The 22,602-nt window shown below is 32.9% G+C and overlaps 1 protein-coding gene and 1 long non-coding RNA gene across 2 annotated transcripts; both read left to right on the forward strand.

Moving 5' to 3' along the window:
* The first annotated feature begins 18,061 nt into the window (after positions 1 to 18,061).
* LOC114410870 lies at positions 18,062 to 18,760 on the forward strand. The gene has a single exon (XM_028374783.1). The coding sequence runs from the start codon at positions 18,062 to 18,064 to the stop codon at positions 18,758 to 18,760; it is 699 nt and encodes a 232-aa protein (XP_028230584.1).
* An 816-nt stretch (positions 18,761 to 19,576) lies between these two features.
* Positions 19,577 to 19,810, forward strand: LOC114408208. Its single transcript, XR_003665855.1, has 2 exons — positions 19,577 to 19,641; positions 19,747 to 19,810. It is a non-coding gene; the product is annotated as an uncharacterized LOC114408208 (long non-coding RNA).
* The last annotated feature ends 2,792 nt before the right edge of the window (positions 19,811 to 22,602 follow it).

Here is a 22,602-nt window from a genome sequence, read left to right on the forward strand (position 1 = left end):
TTTTGGTGACACGGATTTGAATTATTTGGGTTCGAGGAAGGTAGATTGGGGTTGTTTGGGTCGTGTTTGGTGGATCGGGATGAACATGGTGGAGGTGGAGGTACGCACAATGATGTGGTGGATGGTGGTAACTGGGTCGCTGCTATTGTGCACGCATAGAGGTGGATTAGGGTGATCATTTAATATTTTAAAATAAAATTTTTAGAATTTAATGTACTAAAACCAAATGAATGTAAAACATAAAGGATTAAAAATGACATTAAATATTTTTTTATTTCTAAAATTTCTAATTGGATTATTTATTTTTTAAAATGTCTCAATGAAGTTTTTTACTTTTTTAAATGTTTCAATATGATATCCTTGTGTCCAATCGAGTCTGGCAACTTTAAGTTGTAAATTTTGGTAGAAAAGATCATATTGACACATTAAAACAAAAACCAAAATATCATGTTGAGACATTAGAGAATCACATTGAGACATTTTAAAATATAAAGGACTTAATTCGAAAATAGAAGAATTTATTGAACATTTTAAATAAATAATAGGATCAAATTAATAATTAAGTATTTTAATAATATCTGTCTGGGAAAAAGATATTATTCCGAAGATGCTTTCTCTAACTAGAGAATCACATCCTGCCATGGCTTTTTTTAATTACGACATCTCTGCAAATTCATTTATGGTTTTCCTTTTTAAGGTCCCCCACTCTAGTGCTCTTCAATTCATTTGAAAGCTCTCATATACAATTAAAGGTCTACATTTATCGCGTAAAATTATTGTATGATTTGACATCATCGCATGTTCGTGATCCTCATTATTTTTCACATATTAAATGTTATTAACAATTTATTATAATTTATAAATTTTGGCTACATATTACTTAGAATTTTGTCAAAACAATAAACATGTAATGACTTGATATCATATAATAATTTCTCGTTTAACACATGCATATAGTCGATATCCCCACTATCTCCTTATCTTTGCCACCCCCGAATTTTATGTTAACTTATCGAAATATACGTCTGAGCATCGTGTCAGTTACCAGTGCATTATTGATTGGTATATATCTCATAGCAAAATTGCAACTATAGCCTAGCTATTGCTATATCTATAGCTTTTATATCTCACTCTTTATATATATATATATATATATATATATATATATATATATATATATATATATATATATCAAAAAGAAAAATATTTTTTAAAAATAAAATTTATTTTTTTCCTATTTTCACTTTAATTCAAATTTTAAAATTTTCTTTTGAAATCATTTCCTTTCTCTCAAACCAAACCTAAGGTAAATGAATGACAAGAGGGAAAAAATGAAAGTGGCTTATAAGCACAGAAATTTTAAACAAAATAACGAAAAATATGACTTACAGATAATTAATATAGGTTACTAGGTTAGATTTTTATTTATTTTTAATCTACACAGGTATCTGCGTAGCTGTGAGATATTAATTCCTTGATTTGATATTTTATTGTACATAATGTCTTCTGCGTGGAGCGCGATAATTCTATGATTTACACTCCAAAAAAAATTAATATATATATATATATATATATAATATTTTATTATGTGTTGTTATTATCTGTAAAAGAGGTGCCTGAAGTTATAGAAATTAGACAATGAACTCTGAAGTGGAGATTAAACAATTCTTGATGTGGTAGGTGCTACTTGTTGAATAAAGTTTCGCTTATTATTATTTTATAAATGATGATGTGGCTGTGTTGAGCTTTCTTAATTAATGAATGAAAACATATCAACATAAAATAACTCCTTTCTTTTCTTGTCATCACGCCTCCTATAATTTTGACTAATCATGATTTATCTGCAAAATAAATAAATAAAAATCTGGTGGTCGATCATTTATTAGTGATTTTCTAATAGAAAAAAGCTAATCATGAAAGTTCCGTACATGTGTGGGGTATGATATGTTTATTTTTTTATTTAGTATCATATATATATATAATTATTTTCTTCAAGTGTGTGGAAATATGGGCACCTCTCGTTATTATTTTCCACCGACTCCCATCCTATCATCACAATATAATATTTGCTTTTCGGGTTACGACAAAAGGCTTACAACTTTGTTAACGTTGCTTAGCAGAATCAACGTAGTATTGCTTGCAGACAGAATGGGTTCCTCAAAGAATTAATTAGAAGTTGTTTGATTTTTTTCATACTTTTTGAATTTTAAAAATTACTTTTTAAAAATAATTTTGCATCACTTAATAATTAATAATTTGTTTCTTATCTTAAATTTATAAGTTTTAATTTTTTAAATAATATTTTTAAAAAAAGAAACAATCGAGAGAGATTTTTTTTATCTTTTCTTGCTAAAAATAAACCTTTACACTATAATTGGATATTACTATAAAAAAATCTTTATATCCAATTGATCCAAACAATTTGTTTGTAATCAGATTGGTTTGAGTTTAGTTTCACACAAAAATTTCATAAATTCAACTCAATTTAATATGAATAATTTTGATTTGATTACGTCATGAAATTAATCAAATTAAACCCAATTAAGCCTATAAGCATCCTAAAAAATCTTGTGAATTTGTGAAACTAGTCATTCATTCTAAAAGCAGTTTGGCATCACAATTTAACTTAAATTTATAATAACAAAATCAAATAAAATATAAGCTTTCGTTGATAATAAAATGAATTTTTACCAGTATTTGCTACAATTATCGTTAGAGTAAATTACATCCCCTAATAATTTTCAAATTATCTCCAATTTTAAACATTTACAACAACATCCCTAAGGATATGTAACATTTTTTAAACAATTAAGATGAGTTAGTATAATAGAATTAATAAAACCAAACCAATTTGCATTAATTATATAAGGGAATTTGAAACATATCCCGGGGAAATGATTTATGGGTAAGTTATTTATTTAGTAATTAAATTTTCGTGAATACCTCCTTTTTTTTAATTCCAGTTAAATCCCTTGTTACATTCACAAATATACATAAAGGGGAAGTTCTTTTAGAAACTTGCCTTTCCTCTTTCTTTTTTTTTTTACCAAAAATGGATGAAGTTTCTCATATAATTCAGGTGTTAAAAAGATTACCATATATAACATAAAACTTCTTCGCCAATTCTTTCTCATTGAGCCTCTCGGTCTGTCATTATATCTTTAGAAGTTGAAAGAATTACAATCTCCTTGCCCCTAAAATTTGAGAAATTCGTTGATAATTAGAATATATTCGTAGATCGGATGTATTGATCAATTTTAAATTTAAAAAACTTTTATATGATCCTTTTGTATTTTTTCTATACCGTAGAGTTAAAACTAAAAAATATTTATCATTTTTTCTATGTCTTTTGACGTTTTCAGCAAAACCCTCTCGTAAAAGTATTTTTACAATGTTTTTCAAACAATTAAAAGAATTGATGTAATAACTAGGAAAAGAAAAAAAAAAGAAAAATATCATTTATAATTCAAAAAATCTTTTTAAAGAGTATTTGTATAATTTACTCTAACATTAAGACGTCTACTAACTCTGGAATGGGCTGACCATTATTTATTGTTTATTGTTTTTTAACTAATTTATTTTTTTAGTTAAAAAACACAATAATTATTCGTAAAACGTTGACTTTTTGTTTAGTGTTACATTATTACATTTTATACAAATTCATCTATATTATATAAACAAGACAAACTCTAATCATTGACCTAATCTTTGCTTCCTGGGCAATTTTATAAATTTTCTGTTTAAATAATTACATATAGTTGATTTATTAGACAATACGTCATTAACAAAGCTAATAAATTCACCGTATCATTGTTATGATGAAAAAAAAGACAAAATAGCATTGCTTATATTAAATATTAATAAAAAAGGAAAAGAATATGTAGGCTTCCCAGCTAAAGTAACTGCCGCAAAACTGTGAACTTTAACCTAAATTCCCGACCCAATACATACAACATAACTCTCAATTGATGCAAAAAGATCTGCATATTATGTGCAGAACCGGCAACCCCATTAACCAATTTGGCAAATCATCAGTTTCAAAAAACATGGCTTGTATATACATACACTTGGCGACATGTCTTGTGTTTATTGGAATACTAACATCTTTTCAGCAATAAAAAATAGTATATGTTTGCATTTGCATTCACTAATTTCATTCTCATATATGCATGCATGTATACTGAAGCAAATGAAGCAAGCTAGCGGGTATAAATCATTAAACAGTGATCTAAAAAGCTAGGAGGGCGTGGTACAGTGAATTTTCCACTTGTGCACGTGAGTACAACGTAGCTGATGACACGCGCACTCTTCTGATTTTCTTTTTCACACGTGTCCTTTAAATAATTTGCATATTTTGCATGAATACGTAGCCGATTATTTTCCTCCACTCAGGGTAAATATTGATGCTAAGATTACTATAAAACCGACCTTCGAAAATATTATCATGTAAAATCAAAGTCAAACCGGTAAGATAACATTCCCTTCTTTTATTATGGTGATAATAAACTTTTAACCCGCTATTAAAGACTTTGATTATTAACCATTATTAAAACTACCAATATCAAAAGTATCAACGGTAACATCAATTTTAAAAAATTTGATGTTAAATTAAACTATACAATATCGATTTATTAAAAAGCGATGTCGTATAATAAGAAATAACAAAAAAAAATATAAAATATGTATAAATCAACATCGTCTTTTTAGAAAAATTGATATTGTGGTTGACTGACAACATCGATTTTCTTAAAAATTGATTTTGTGAATTGATGACAACATCGATTTTTTTCTAAAAATTGATGTTATTTTTGTACAACATCGGTTTTTGTAAAAATCAATATTTTTTGGAATTTTTTAATATCTTGCTTGTTTTTTTTTTTTTTAATTATCCCAAACTAGGCTGCAAATTGAAAAAACAGGATCAATCCAAAAAACTTTTAGATATTTTTTATCAGGCAGTTCAAATTTTATTCATAATAATTGAATATTTACCATCAATTAAAAGAAATATTTAAAGTAATGAAAGTCAATACATAAAATCAATTGTAACCTAGCTAGTCTAACTTAACATAACTCTACAGTTCTAAAATTACTTAAACATTTAGTGTTTCATTTTTAACTTTTAGATAATATCTTATCCATTGAATGAGAATTACCTTCATGGTCTTTGGTTCCAATGGTCTTGGATCAATAAAATACTGCTTGATATAATAAAACATAAGTTTATAAGTATAAATAATAGCAATTATAACAAATTGAATTAGTTTTGAGATAAATAATTACTATGTCTTAATTATCCTTGAAATCTCCTAGGACTATCGTTGACATCCAATGCATTACGCGGTACCCGCACTTAGAACTTCCTTTTTGCTTATTACACTAAATTGAATATGATATTTAGATATTCAAAGTTAACCAAAGATTAGTGTATAGAGTAATAAAATTTAATTTTTAAGGCAACAAACATTGTTTAAATGACTTACTTTAACTACAATCCATCTAGTAGTAGTCTTGGATTTACTTCATTGATTATCGATCGTTGAATCCTTTCAAAGCATTGATTAAGAGAAACATGCAAGCGTATTGTACAATTAAAATATTAATGTCAAATACTAATCATAAAGTAAATGTATTACAAAATACAACTGACCTATTAATAATTCCTTTCAAGTAGTTGTCGGGTCTATTGTGCAAGGAACAAAACCAGATGACAACATTGTCCTTAGGACAGATAACGACCATTTTCCAATGTTCACTTTATTGGAAAACATTAAGTTATTATAGTGCATACATTATTTAAATTGATCTATTCAATTTAACTTACCAATTCAAGTAAGCTCCTAGGTAGACATCTCTCTGTGAATTCTGCATCAATTTCTTAATATAATTTTTTGATTCAAATTGCGATTGCCTAGATCTCTATATGGATTGTGGCTCGGGGAATTCATACACAGAGGCATTCCTCGCTTGCATACTTGTCTTAGTCATATACCTATTGTTGTTAAAATAAAGTAAATTATGTATGAATTTAAAACAATCAGTTAGCTGATATACAATAATGTAAAGTGACTTATAGAATCCACAATTGTATAACAAAGATGTTGAGACATTGACCACCATGTGCTATTTCAGAAAGATCTTCATACTCTATGTACAAGGGGAAATTATCATTATACACCCCAAACACGATAGCATCCCACAACACCTGCAAAGGCTTAAAGAAAAGTTGTGGGATGATCAATGTCATTAGGTATAAGGAATCGACATCAGGATCTGATCTATCTGTATGTTTCGCCGATCCCTCAACTCCATGTTTATTCTACACAGTTAATAAAAATAAGTGACTGACAATCAACACTTTATTTGTAACAAATCCTTTTTTAATAGTTCTTAAAAACATGAAAAGGAAATACATATTATGAAAAATGCTTGACAAGATGTATCGGCCAAACAAAGAAGGTGTTAAGTGTCTACTCCACTAACTGAACCTCTTGAGTGAGTATAGGAATGCGAGCATCAACATCTCAAACTTCCTCAACATCGACTTTGACTTGATCATGGCCTAAAGGAACGTTGTTGACGGTCGTTGACCCCTCATTTCTCTAAGGACAACCAGGCAAGGATGACTTTCATCAACATACAACCCACATTTCTCTAAGTCACCAGTATCTGGGTCCTGCCTTGAGGGATCGACATAACTTGCTTTTGTGCTAACACGAGTAGCAGAAGGACCAACCTCAGGCTCAAGAGGTAGTGCGAGCCCCAGTGATTGCATCTGCAACTGCAATTAGGACTGCATCTAGTTGAAGGAAAACATTGATTGTCGAGTCATTTTTTCTGTTATCAACTCTTCCAGCTAGTCCTTGATTTTTTGTGTCAGTTGCTCTAGGTCTTCGGGAGCCATGGACATAGACCGTGCAGAAGCTCCTTGAAGTCGGTCCAAAGTATTGTTTGATCGTAACACCTGCTCTAGAATCACGAACATGACTAGGGTGCTTTGGTTGCCCAATGGAAACAAGCAATACATCCTGATGCCCATGGGCAATAAAGATTCCCTATGAGGGTTGCTTTTCCAGGGAATTCTGTAGTCAATAGATGAAACAAATTTGGTTTACTGATCCAAGAATTATTATAAAAAATGACCACTGACAAATGAAAGTTACTTACAATCCTATCTGCAATTTCCTTTACTGCCTTAGACGTCATTTGACTAGATTTTTTCGTGCGGATCATTTTCCACTTCACATGTCGTCTAATGGGAGATGGAGGATCAACAATTATCATGACCCCAAATAAAATGACAGCAAGCCCTATCAACCTCTTTTTAAAGAGACTTGGGAAACAGGGAAGTTTGCATGACATACATTGGTAAAGCTTGTAAAATAGATTTAGTTAGTCACTCTACTTGCAAAAGAGAGAGTTCTAGCTTTCTAGGAACTTAGACGTTGATGAACTTTGTTTAAGATAAATTGAAAAGTATTCCTAGAAGCTATCTTATGAAAGATAGACACTCCAAGGTACTTTCCAAGATCCTTAGTCCAAGCAATACCCATTTCTCCACTTAGTTAATCCTTGACTTGAGTCCCCACATTTTTGGAAAAGAACATTCAAGATTTCTCCAAGCTAATTTTCTGCTTAGAACTCTTGCAAAATAAATTCAAAATATTCTTGATAGAATGGACCTGCTCCACTAAAGCCTTCATAAATAAAATAAGGTCGTATGCAAAGGCTAAGTGAGATATAAGTGGACCATGTCTAAAAAGACGAATAGGGCACCACACTCTTTGGTCCACAACAATAGAGATCAATTGAAACAAATGTTCAAAGCATAAAACAAATAAATAGGAGAAATATGATCTCCTTTTCGAATGCCTTTGGTTAGTGAAAATTCTTAATAGGGCCTCACCATTCCACAATAATCTTATAGAAGGAGTAAAGATACAACTCCAAATAATATCAACAATATTATTAGGAATACCAATGTCTTGCAGGGTATCCTTGACAAAATTCCACTTCAATCTATCATATGTTTTCTCCAAGTCAATCTTAACAACTATCCAACCTCTCTTTCCTGCTTTAGTCTTCATAGAATGGAAAATTTCTTGCACCACAACAATGTTGTCCCAACTTTGTCTAGAGGACACAAAACTCGTTTGGAAAGGACCAATCAATTATTAAGGAATGCAGCCCCTGAGAAATTTGATGGGTGATGGCTTTATATACAATGTTGCAAAGCCCAATCGATCTAAAATCCTTCATCATACTAACCTCATCCTTTTTGGGAATAAGGCTAATAAAAGTTTGATTCACTTCCACAACCTTATCGAGACAATGAAAAACCTTCTTTACAAATCTGCAAAAATCAACACCAACCACATCCCAATTCTTCTCAAAGAATAAGGCTTGATACCCATTAGGCCTAGGCGCTTTGAGGCTCCCTATGAATTTAACTGTTTGAAATATCTCAGCTGAAGTGGGATTTCTTTTTAAATCATCAATAACATCATCTCCTAGCTTCAGAAAATCCTTTGAAATAGGAAAAAGGCTAATGCATGTTATCATCAATAAACAAATTCCTATAAAACTTTATACCATATGCTCCAACTCATGAGGATTAGACACCCAATCACCACTATCATCCTTAAGTATATCATATTTATTTTTTCTGCGATGGATAATTGTAACGCCATCAAAGTATCTAGTGTTATGATCTCCCAACAATGACCACTTGACCCTAGACTTTTGGAACCAATGAATCTCCTCCTCTGCAAGAACTTGGTCATACTCCCTCCAAGTGCTCTTGTATTAAGCATCTAGAACTGGACCAAATGAATAACATCTTCTACTATCTAGTCTATCCAATCTCTTTTTAAGAAGCTTTTTTCATTTATGAATACAACCGAAAATCTCATAATTCCATCTCTTCAAATCATCAGTAAAGTTAAATTATTAGATCCAAAATGAGTCACCTAATCTTTCCCCCAATAAGATCTCACAAAACCCCAAAAATTACTTTAAAAAGTCTATGCAACCTCAAACCCAAATGAATGCATATGTTGATTTTGACTCCGAATTCCTTCCAGCTTGAGAAGTAATGGATGATGATCAGATTTTGACCACCCCAGATGAATAAGAGATGCTTCTTGAAATCTCAAACGCCACCCAAGATTTTCCAAACAACGATCTAGAGAAACTCCATTTTTCCATTTCACCAAGTGATGGAATCCTATTGGAATCCTAAATCAAGCAAATTACCTTCATTAAGGACATTCTGAAAGGGTTCCATATCATGATGCCCCGTATCATTAGCTTCCCTTAGCCTTTATTTTGTAGATAAAGTGCAATTGAAATCACCAATCATGACCCACTCTCCATCTATACCTCCACTAATGTCAATCAAAGCATCCCATAAAGCCTAACTTCTAGCTACTTGGGGGGCACCATACACAACTGTAAGATACTTAGGAAGTTTACTACGCTACCTTATGTAACACCCCATTTTTCATAAAATAAACAAAAAGAGTTTTATTTAAAAATTAATAGAGTTTCTAGAAATTAAATAAATGAGAGGAAAGTGTTTTTGTTAATTAAAATAAGGGTTTCATAGTATTAGAAAATAAATAAAGTAAAATTATATTTTAGAAAATAAAGGGATGTTTTAATTGGTTATTTATTTAATGAAATAGTAAAATATAGTTTCTTTTTATAAAATAATTAAATAAAGAAAAATAGAGTAAATAATAGGCTCAAAGTACCCTAGTTATAAATAAAGAGACCAGTTTTACAATTACAATACGTCTCTATGCTCTTTCTTCCCCCCAAATTCATTATCCTCTCTTCCTCTCCCAAAACCCTCTCTTTTTCACACATACACCCAAACCTATCCTAGTAAAACTATTATCCCGAACTCGTTAACCGTTGGATTATCCTGAAATTCAGGCACCACCTTCGAAACTCATTTTCACACATTCCCACCGTTGGGATTTGTGAAACCTATTCTATGTAGAGATAGAAATGACCCTCGCATGGAGACAATGAAATTGAGGCTCTAATCCCTTCTCCTTCTCTCTAATAGCAAAGCAACTAGAGGAAAAATTTGAGGAATCAAAGGAAATCACTAGAGATGTCGTTATCATTGCCGAACTACACACGTGAGTGTGCTTAGGGGTAAGAGATGAGTTATTCATAGTTGGAGACTAGTGAGAACATGTGTAGGGATCCATAAAGGATCAATTGGGATATAATAACTGCTAAATATGAGTTATTTTTTATAATAAAAATATATTGAAAATATCTTCAAAAATATTTATTTAGCAGTTATTTTTGGCTTAAATGATAGGAATTGATATTTTTCTTATTTATAGCTTGCAGATATGAAAAGGAAGGATTAAAATAAAAAAAAGATCAAGAAAATATTAAAAATATAAATAAGGAAGATTTTTTGCATCAAGTCCAAGTCCACTCCAACAGCTATAAAAAGGGAGTCAAGTTAAGAAGAAAAGACACACCGAGTCTTAGAGCTCTCTAATACACACCTAAAGTCTGAGAACTCTTCCTTAGGGAATTCTTTCTTCTCTTTCATCATTTTCTATTCCTTTTTTTCATCTCTTCTCCTCCATCAGTTCCTATACCCCTTTTCTAGTGTAAGGCCCCTTATGGCTATGAGAGACTAAACCCTGTTAGGGCCTGACAGACCTAAAAAACTAAAAGATGTATTATACACTTCATATTTATCAGTACAAATAGGTGTTTTTTTTTCCTATTATCCTTTCTTACTTTTAATTTCATGCATTATTCATCCTTGCATCATCTTTGGGGGTTAGGTGCTCGATAGAGGGTAATCCTTAATAGAAAAATAAGGAAGGTTTTGCATGCATCTGTTTTAGGAATTAGTCGCTTGACAGAGGATAATTTCTAATAGAACTAAAAGGAAGATGTATCTTAATAAAATTATTGCTAGACATAGAGTGATTGCATTATGCCCATGCATCAAAGCAAACATCTAGAATTAGAACTTCATGCATTTTATCTATTGACTTTTTGCAAAGACATTTGGGAGATAGATAGGTAAAATAGGTTTGTCATTGTGAGAAATCAGGGGCAAGTATTCTAACAGATGTGGGTAGGATAAATTCACCTGATTGATAGAGAAAAATCACAAATAATACATCTTAGGCAAATAAGGCATGCTAGGTCCTAACATTCTCATCCCATTGAATTCCCTATTATTTCTTTTGTTTTCTATTAATAGTTATTATTTTATACTTTGTTCTTTTAACTTTATCTTTTATACCTCATCTTATCTTTTTCTCTTATAAATTGGAAATTATCCAACACAAGTACAAAACAAAGTCCCTGTGGATATCGATACTCGAACTTCCGAGTCTTTATTACTTGGACATTTGGTATATTTGCCAACAAGTTAACAAGATAAGTTTTGGGGTGTTTTTGTAATTTTGATTCTAACTTTACAATTATAACTCTGAATTATATATATTTGACGGACCAATTGATGTCCCGATATGAAATTACTGTGAAATTGATGTGTTTTTATGTTGAGTGAGAATCCTAGAAATTGGGTTTTTTTTTTCTTTCTAATTAGTGTGAATTGATGAAACTGAATGACTAATATGATCTCTTTACTATTTAATTTCCATTATGAGTTTATATTTGAATCTAGCATATTGTGATAAAGAATGAATGTTCAAAAGAAAAAAAAATCTGTGTTTGTTTTGTATATTGCGGTAGATTGAAAAGGTAACGTCATGTTATATTAAAATAAAATTTCAAATCAAATCAAAATTGCACACAACTTTTTATGTGCTATACCACAACACTTTTGATATTTGACACCAAGCACATCAATTGCACTTTATTAAAGAACGTGAATTGTACTCTAAATAATCTTCTCTTTAGTTATTTTATTTTATTTTATACAAATTATTGGCTTGTTCTGTATCTTCCTACGATGATGATCAACATGTTATATATACATTGTAATAATAAAATAATAAATTAAAGAAAGTTGTAAAGTTAATGCTTACTAGTAATTTCTTTTGATACAATTTTAATTTGATTGTTGTAGAAACTCTTTTTAATTGAAAATAATATAGTTTGATTTAATATATATATATATATATATATATATGTTTGTGTCTGTGTGTATGTGTGTTTCGTGCTATGCAAATATTACAATTGTGTGATATGCATATGATTCATGAGGCGTGATAAATTATTATATTGAGATTATGAAATTGTGATTGAGATTGTGTGTAAGTGATAAATTGAGTATGTGTTGAGTTGTAAGATACATGTGTATTGAGATATTATACGCATTGAATTGTGAGCTATGAACAATACAATCACACAATTGTAAGACCCTTTAAGGGTGTAACAACTTAAAGTTTACAAAAGAAATTTTGTTAAATCAGTGAGGTAAAATAAAATAAAATAACATCATGCAATTAAAGTAAAACTCATCCCCAATGTCACATTCTATTAGAGTATTGTGTCCCAGCGTCCTCTAGCACGAGATTTTTTAAAATCATCCACCTAGTCATCTGTTCCCACGAACACAAGGTTCGAGATTATCATAGGATCCAAACACAAATAGCACACTGGGAGTGAGCTATCACATTTCTAAAAAAATACAAATAAACAAAGACATGATCAAAATAAATTATAGACGTATTTATAACATAGTTCAACTTAATATAATTCACGTCACTTCACCACTTTATCATTTAAAATTCATTTTTCAATCATCAATCACAATACACATGAATCACACACTCGGGTCAAGACGTAATAACACTCATCAATTTTATAATAACAATTAATAGGCGTTATACAACAATTATACTAAAACTCAAGCCTATATACAATGTGGTACCATGTCAGTGAAAAACCATACTCAGACACTTAGGAGTACATAATAAGACACACCACACAATGAGTATGTCAGGTCACTCTCACTAAGTAAAATCATAAGGTGACCAGTCAGAGTCACTTTGTTTTGCGAGAATGCTCCAACCATATGGGATTAACATAGGCTTAAAGGAGCACTCAAACCGAGTTTCTTTACCCCCAAGGCTTAAACTCTGAAGAATCTGTTAGGGTCTCACCTTCTTGATTCAGGTTCAACCCCTAAAACAATTTTGCACGCAGACACTGCTCATGAATTATACAATACCTACGACTTTACATTTGTGTTTCAAACACATTTAACACATTGCGCTACAATTTAACACTTTAGGTTCCTAACTAGGAATCCTACATTTTCCCTTTAACACTGTGTATAAACACTTTTCTCAAGGTAAACACCAGTCAGGTTATTGTATAATTCACAGCTCACAACACAAGTATTGCCACATCAAGTGTTAACCATACACTTATTCACAACCAAATCTCATCTTCATAATTTAACATCTCATAATGTCATAATCCACCATCACATGTTTACGTGTATCTCACAAATTAACACATGTTCAACTTTGTACTTATACTCAATCTCAATAACAATATTATGATCACAATGCAACATGTTATCTCACAATTCATCACATATTCAATTTATCACTTACACACAATTTTAATGATCCCAATATAATAATCTCGCAATTATAATCATACATGAAGAATTACAATAAACAACCTAAAATAAACCCCAATTTGATCCCCTAAGGATCCCTACATATGTTCATTCTAACCCCAATTGCGATAAACTCATCTCTTACCTCTAAGCGGGCTCACGTGTGTAGTCCAAAAGTGATATCAGCGTCTCTAGCAGTTCCCTAAAATTTCTCAAGTTTTCCCTCTGTTTGCTTTGTTAGGGTTTCCAAGCGTTAGAGAGAAGGAGAAGAGATTGTAGCCTCTATTTTACTATCAAGGTGCGAGACTAATTACTATATACGAAAACATTATTTAGTAAATCCCAACGGTTAGAATGTAAATAAATGAGTTCTGAAGCTGGTGTCTAAATTTCGTGATGATCCAACGGTTGATGAGTCCTGGATCATAGTTTTACTGTGATAGGTTTTGAGTGTATAAGAGAAAAGAGAAAGCTCAGTGCGAGGGACACTGCTTCTACCACAGACATTTTTCTAAAACTCTATTTATTTTTAAATAAATAATCATTTTTAATTTATTTACGAAAAATGAGGTGTTACAAAGGCCGCCGAGTTAATGCGCGATAAGTATTGTGATGCGATCCATTGTGCGAATCCAACGAGTTGAATCACTTTGAGACGTGACGAGTTAATATAAAAAGATTTTAAAAACAATTGACTAATTTTGTGTATTGTATAGTTCATAGGTAAAGCCTATGTTTGTGCCATGTATATATTAATACTATGTGATGTGTATATGATTCATAAGGTGTGATAACATGTTGCTTTTGGATTATAATATTGTGATTGTGATTGAGTGTATGTGATAAGTTGAGTATGTGTTAAATTGTGAGATCACACATGCATTGAGATGTTATATGCATTGAGTTGTGAGTTATGAACCATACAATCACATAATTGTAAGACCTTTTAAGAGTGATGAGTTAATGCGTGATGAGTATTGTGATGGGGTCTACTGTTGGAACCCGACTAGTTGAATCACTTTGAGATGTGACGAGTTAAAATGATTTTGAGAACAATTGAAGAATTGTGTGTTTTGTATAGATAAAGTCTGTGTGTTAAAATGTTTTTTGGGTTGAACCTGAATCAGGAGGGAGGGGCCCTAACGGACTCTTCGGAGTCTAGGCCTTGGGGGTAAATACACCCGATTTGAGTGTTCCTTTAAGCCTATGCCGATCCCACATGGTTGGAGTATTCTCGCAAAACAGCGTGACCCTGACTAGTCTTCCTATGATTTTACTTAGTGACAATGACCTGACTTACAAGTGTGTGATTTGTCTTATCATGTACTCCTAAGCGGATGATGAAGTTTTTCACTAACATGGTACCATATTACATATAGGATTGAGTCTTAGTGTATCTGTTGCATAATGTTTGTGTAATGATCATTGTAATTTATTATGTGAAATGAATTGTGTGAGTGTGAGATGTTGTATTATACTTGAGATGTGTTATTCTAAACACGTGATTAATGAAAAAGTGTGAAAGTGATTTTTGATTAAATTCTTAGGACAAATGATGTTATGCAATAAGTGGTAAAATGATGCAAATTGTGCTAAGTTGAGCTTATTATATATATATATATATATATATATATATATATATATATATATATATATATATATATATATATAGATGTTTTCATTTATCTCTACTTATTTAGGAATGTGATAATTGACTTCCTATTTGTTATTTGTGTTTGGATCTTGTGATGATCTCAAACCTTATGTTCATGGAGCAAATAATTATGTGAATGACTTTAAAAAACATCATGCTAGAGATAAGATGTGTTGTTTTTGTATTAATTTTGTAAAATTCTAGATATGTAGTTTTTATAATTTTTTGTTTCACATGCTGGATCTTTAGTTCATTCTCTGAAATTTTAGATGGTCTTATTTTGAGTCTAAAATGTTTTCATTTCCTTAATTAATATGTTTTTAATTTGGTGATTAATATAAATATGAATTTTTTTATTGAATAAAATTATTTTATGTAATTTTATATTTTTAAATATTTTATTTTATAAATATATATATCGAAATTGAGAGTGTTACAACTTACCTTCTTCACAAACTGACTTGAATTATTAAGAACATCTACCTGCCAATCTTTCGGATTCCACATGAACCAAATCCCCCCGACATGACCAATCACATCCTGGACAAAGAAATTAAGTCCAATTCTGCGAATAATACTTCTAGCACAATCCCCACTACTAGTATGAGTCTCCATAAGAACCAAGAAAGAGGAATCAAATTGACGCATATCATATCCTTCATAATTAAGCACACTAAATCCTTTGTTGATTGTGCCCCTATAATTCCAATTGATCACATTCATTGGGCACACTTAGGTTGGGTTGACATACCAATGCTAGGGGTTTCCTGAGTTCTCTCCTCCTCCATAGCTGCCACACCTGAATAGTCCATGACAGATTCTTGCACACTATTATGCACCTTTGAAGCCACCTCTAATTGTCTTTGGCTATTCACAAACTCTATCGCCTCCTTATCAACATGCGATTTCACCATAAATGATGGTAGTTGAATATTTGGATTCGTGAATTGGCTCATCTTTAAGAGGTTTAAACTCTCCTCGTACATAGCATCCCTCTTCTTGACACCCACTAGCACATTTTTGGCTATCTGCTTAGCTAATTCCTTATTGACTTGTGTTTTGTTCTTCCTCAACACACTGTTATTTTTCTTAAAGGGAATCTTTCCTCCAATATGCAAATCACCACCTTTAATTTTCCTCCTTGTGGGTTTTTAATTACCGTCCCACCATATTTCGGACATGTGCTTGTTTAACTGGTTCCTTAGAACTGCTTGCATAAGTCAACTTTTGACTACTCATGGAGAGTACAATACTCTTATTTAATTCAGGAACATGCACGACTCTCACGTGATTGCCATTAACCTTAGTAGGACCAACACGACTTTTATTAACCTCATCATTATTATTTGCTGCTCCATCAACATTGGAGTTTTTTGTTGCGTCACCTTCAGCTCCTATAACCAACTCCCCATTATCCCTCACAGATAGCACTCCAAAACGTGATCCAATATCAACAGATATTGATCCAGATTTCTTGCCATTATTAGAATTATTCTCAGCTACCCCTTTATTATTCTTCCCCATAATAACACCTTCCTTTTTTGCAACGTTCAATTTCATTTTCCTATAATTTCGCTTGGCAATCAACCATTCACCATGAATAGAATCTGTATCATTAATGACATGATTATGAGATTTTGTAACTTGCAAATTATGGTTAGGGTTGATGTTAGCATTGGACCCTCCATGTATGTTCGAAAGATTATTCACCGCCGTCTGAGTCTCCAAAATATTCACCGATTTCGAGGCCTCTTCCGTTTGACTCACCGTTTGCTTCACTGCATCAGCCCCTATGAATTGAGTACAATTGTCCTTCTTATGTCCTACTTGTCCACATCGGAAGCACATTGACTGCAATCCTTTATCCTCCAACAACAATTTATAACCTCCAACATATATGAGTGGTTAAAGGTTTATCAAGATCGAACCCAACACAGATACGTGTGAACTTTCCACAAGAATGAATGGATGTCAATCTGTCAACCTTCAACAATTTTCCCAAACTACCCTTTGAAGGAAGGTGCCATTGTAAAGCTCGATCGGAAGACGTTGAATACATAACCAAACTGCTACTTTCTTTGTAGATTCCACATTCATTAAAAAGAAGGGTCTGAATCGCTGGACAATAAGATAGTGATCTGCCACCATCCAAGGGGCTTCATATAAGTCAAAATTATAATCTTCATGACTACTAAACATGACTTGATAAAATCCATCATGAAGATCGATAATCGTACCATTCTCAGTCCAGCTTCATTGTAATTTCGCTTCTATCATTCTAAAGTTAACCCTCCTCCCCATAACTTTAACAACTAATATGTTAAACCGTGGAGTTGCCTAATTCATCAGTTCCAGATCCGAAACTGAGATAACAGGTCCATCAAGACTTCAATCACCCTTTCCTCCATTCTCCTTTGGAACTTCATTCAGCACATCAATAACCATGTGTTAAGATTTGACTGTTAGAACTGCCTAACAAATTATAGTAGATAAGATTTTTATGCTATTTTTTAGAAAAAATAAAAGTCATGTTGACTCATAGGATAAAACAGTTTTGATCTTATTCTCTAGGCATGATTTGTTAGTGGTGTTATCTTTCTGTTAGTGATGTTATCTTTTTGTTAGCAGGTACTATCTTTTCCATGCTTTTAAATACGTTGCTTCATATCAGAATAAAGTAAGCCTTTGCAGTCTCAATTTCTTTCTTTATGCTCCCTTTTATTGTTTAATATTTCTGCCTACTCTTATTAAAAAAAACAACAAATTGGTATCAGAGCTCTTATCTTTAAGGGATCCGTGAGTTGAGAGAAATCACAATGGAGGGAGAAACATCATACACAGCAGGTTCACCACCAATTTTTTATGGTGAGGAGTACGAATTATGGGCTGCAAGGATGACTGCTCATCTTGAAGCTTTGGATCTTTGGGAGGCAGTAGAAGAAAACTATGATGTTCCTGAACTACCTTTAGATCCAACGGTGGCTCAGATGAAGAATCACAGAGAAAGGAAGACCAAAAAGGCTAAGGCTAAAAATTGCCTTTTCTCTGCTGTGTCAAAAATTATTTTTACAAGAATTATGAACTTCAAGTCTGCCAAACAGATTTGGGATTATCTCAGATCAGAATATCAAGGCTGTGAAAGAACCAAAGGCATGCAAGTACTCAACTTGGGCAGAGAATTCGAGATGCAGAGCATGAAAAAGACTGAAACAATTAAAGGCTACGCTGACCGGCTGTTAGGCATAGCAAATAGAGTGAGGCTTCTTGGGAAGGACTTTCCTGATGAAAGAATAGTGCAAAAAATCCTGGTCACTATACCCGAGAAGTATGAATCGAAGATATCAGCATTGGAGGAGTCTAAAGACCTGTCAACCATCACCTTGGGAGAACTCATAAATGCTCTACAAGCCCAGGAGCATAGAAGAATGATGAGACAAGAGGAGGTGGTACAAGGTGCGTTTCATACGAAAGCACAAAATTCAAGAGGTGGCAAAGACAAGAAGAACAACAAATAGAGGAACAAAAAACCAGAAGGCTCCAACAAGCAGCAAGGTGAGACCTTTCCTCCTTGTCCACATTGCAAAAAGACAAATCATCCTGAAAGAAAATGTTGGTGGAAGCCAGATGTCAAGTGCAGAAAGTGTGGCAATATGGGACATGTAGAGCGAATATGCAAGTCCAAATCAGAGGAAGCAAAGGTGGTTGCGGAGGAACGAGAAGATGAACAACTCTTTGTTGCAACATGCTTTGCCACAAGCAATAGTTCCAGTGATTCATGGTTAATAGACAGTGGCTGCACAAACCATATGACCAATAACCTGAACCTCTTTAAAAAAACTTGACAAAACCATTGTTTCCAAAGTAAAAATTGGAAATGGTGATTTCATCTCAGTCAAGGGAAAAGGGACTGTTGCTATTGAAAGCTTGATAGGTTTGAAATATATCTCTAATGTCTTATATGTGCCTGACATTGATCAAAATCTACTTAGTGTTGCTTAGCTTGTAGAGAAAGGCTTCAAAGTTATATTTGAAGAAAATTGGTGCTTGATCAAAGATGCAAAAGGAAAAGACGTATTCAAAGTGAAAATGAGGGCTAAAAGCTATGCTTTAAATCTAATGGAGGAGAAGCAAATAGCTTTTTCAAGCATGGCCACCAATGTTGAACTATGGCACAAAAGGCTCGGACACTTCCATCTTGCTGGACTTTTATACATGCAAAAACATGCCTTGGTGAAAGGTGTGTCAATGCTTGAAGACAAGTTAGCCGATTGCGTGGCTTGCCAATATGGTAAGCTAGTCAGAAAACCATTTCCTCAATCAACTTGGATAGCAACTCAAAAGCTGCAATTAGTTCACACAGATGTTGGGGGACCTCAGAGAGTATCATCTTTAAATGGTAATAAATACTATATTACATTTATTGATGATTATACTAGATTTTGTTGGATTTATTTCTTTAAATCCAAGACTGAGGTTGCTAATATTTTCTGGAAATTTAAAGCATTGGTGGAGAATCAAAGTGATTGCAGGTTGCAAACAATAAGGTCTGACAATGGGAAGGAATAAAAAAATGATGTTTTTGATAAATTTTGTGAAGAAGCTGGCATTGAGCACCAACTCACCGTACCTTACACCCCACAACAAAATGGTGTGAGTGAGAGAAAAATAGAAGTATCATGGAAATGACAAGGTGTATGCTGCATGAAAAGGAGTTGCCAAAGGAGCTATGGGCGGAGGCTGCAAACACTGCAGTATTTTTGCTGAATAGACTACCTACAAGAGTTCTGCACAAAAAAACTCCATTTGAAGGCTGGTTTGGTTACAAACTAGATTTACAAAATCTAAAAATCTTTGGTTGTGTTTGTTTCTCTTATGTTCCACAGGTTAAAAGGGACAAACTTGATAAAAAGGCAGAACCCGGAGTTTTCATTGGATACAGCAACACCTCCAAAACTTACAGAATTTTCCAACCTCAAAATGGGAAAATTCTTGTGAGTAGAGATGTCAAATTTATGGAAGATCAACAATGGAGTTGGGATGAGCCAATAAGGAAGCAGCTGCCAGAAATCCCACAGTTCCTTGATGATGATGAAGATGACATTCCTGTCAGAGGTATAAGATCTTTATCTGAGATTTATCAAAAGAGTAATGTAGCTGTCCTAGAACCTGCAGAATTTGAAGAAGCTGAAAAGGATGACAAGTGGATAAATGCTATGAAGGAAGAGCTGAAGATGATAGAAAAAAATGACACGTGGGAGCTAGTGGACAGACCTCAACACAAACAACCTATAGGGGTAAAATGGGTTTATAGAACCAAACTTAATCAAGATGGTTCTGTAAATAAATACAAGGCCAGGTTGGTGGTGAAAGGCTATGCTCAGGTGTTTGGAGTGGATTTTTCAGAAACCTTTGCTCCAGTTGCACGTCTTGATACAATTAGAATGCTACTTGCCTTGACTGCACATAAAAGGTGGAAAGTTTATCATTTAGATGTAAAATCTGCCTTTCTAAATGGTTACTTGTAGGAGGAGATTTATGTAGAGCAACTTGAGGGGTTTCAAATCAAAGGAGAGAAGCATAAAGTTTACAAGTTGAAAAAAGCATTATATGGTCTTAAACAGGCTCCTAGGGCCTGGTACAGCAGGATAGATGATCATCTTCAAGATCTTGGATTTGTCAAAAGTCCAAGTGAGGCTGCATTATATGTGAAATTGGTAGATGCAAATTTAATCATTATTACTGTCTATGTTGATGATTTACTTGTGACAGGAAGTGATGAGAAACTCATAAAGGAGTTTAAAGTTGAAATGTTTAAAGCATTTGAAATGACAGATCTTGGCTTGATGAGTTTCTTTTTGGGAATGGAGGTGAAACAAGATCATGGTGGAATCCTCATTCACCAAAAGAAGTACGCAAGGGAAATACTCAAGAAGTTTCATATGGAGGACTGCAAAAGCACTACATCTCCAATGAACCAAAAGGAAAAATTTAGCAAGGATGATGGAGCTGATAAAGTTGACGAAATGCATTACAGAAGCTTGATTGGTTGTTTAATATATCTTACTGCAACCAGACCTGACATTTTGTTTGCAATAAGTATACTTTCAAGGTTCATGCATTGTGCTAGTGAAGTTCATCTTCAAGCTGCCAAACGAGTTATTAGATATGTTAAAGGCATTTTAGACTATGGTATAATGTACTCTCATTCTCATAATTTTAAGCTCCACGGATATTCTGATAATGACTAGGCAGGTTGTATTGATGACATGAGAAGCACCTCTGGTTATTGTTTTTACTTTGGTTCTGGAGTCTTTTCTTGGTGTTCTAAAAAGCAAGAAGTTGTAGCTCAATCAGTTGCAGAAGCAGAGTATGTAGCTGTTGTTGCTGCAGTGAATCAAGCTCTTTGGATCAGGAAAATTATGATAGATTTGCATATGAAACAAGAAGAAAGCACACAGATTTTTGTGGACAACCAGGTTGCAATCTCAATTGCTAATGATCCAGTGTTTCATGGCAAAACTAAGCATTTCAAGATAAAGTTTTTCCTTCTAAGAGAAGTTCAAAGGGAAGGAGAAGTGAAGTTACTGTATTGCAAAACAGAGAATCAAAGTGCTGACATTCTGACCAAGGCACTTCCAAAAGCCAAATTTGAATACTTGAGACAAAAGCTTGGAGTTTGCAATTCCAAAGTCAAGGAGGAGTGTTAAGATTTGACTATTGGAACTGCCTAACAAATTATAGTAGATAAAATTTTTATGCTATTTTTTAGGAAAAATAAAAGTCATGTTGACTGATAGGATAAAACAGTTTTGATCTTATTCTCTAGGCATGATTTGTTAGTGGTGTTATCTTTCTGTGATGCTATCTTTTTGTTAGCAGTTACTATCTTTTCTATGCTTTTAAATATGTTGTTTCATATCAGAATAAAGTAAGCCTTTGCGGTCTCAATTTCTTTCTTTATGCCCCCTTTTATTGTTTAATATTTCTGCCTACTCTTATTAAAAAAACAACACCATGCATGACATTCTCTCCTTCAGCATGAGCAATCTCTACTCCAACAAGCTTCAGTAATTGATCAACATATGAAGAGGCCTCCCCTTCCATAATCACTTTATTACCATCCTTAACCTTTTTGGTACTGCATAGGAGAAGGTCCTCCTCCTGACGAGTAAACCCTTCATCACCGCTCTCAAAAATCCTAGCAGAGCTCACCATATATATTTTTTTTGTGGTTGACTGGGTTGATTTCAATCCTAGTAAATATGTTTCTGGCTCTCTCTTAGTTTCGTATTCTTCTAAAACACTTTGTAAAGTTATTGTTTCTTCAATTAATATGATAAACAGAATTAAACATATA

This window comes from Glycine soja, chromosome 4, assembly GCF_004193775.1.
Source record: "Glycine soja cultivar W05 chromosome 4, ASM419377v2, whole genome shotgun sequence".
Lineage (NCBI taxonomy): Eukaryota > Viridiplantae > Streptophyta > Magnoliopsida > Fabales > Fabaceae > Glycine > Glycine soja.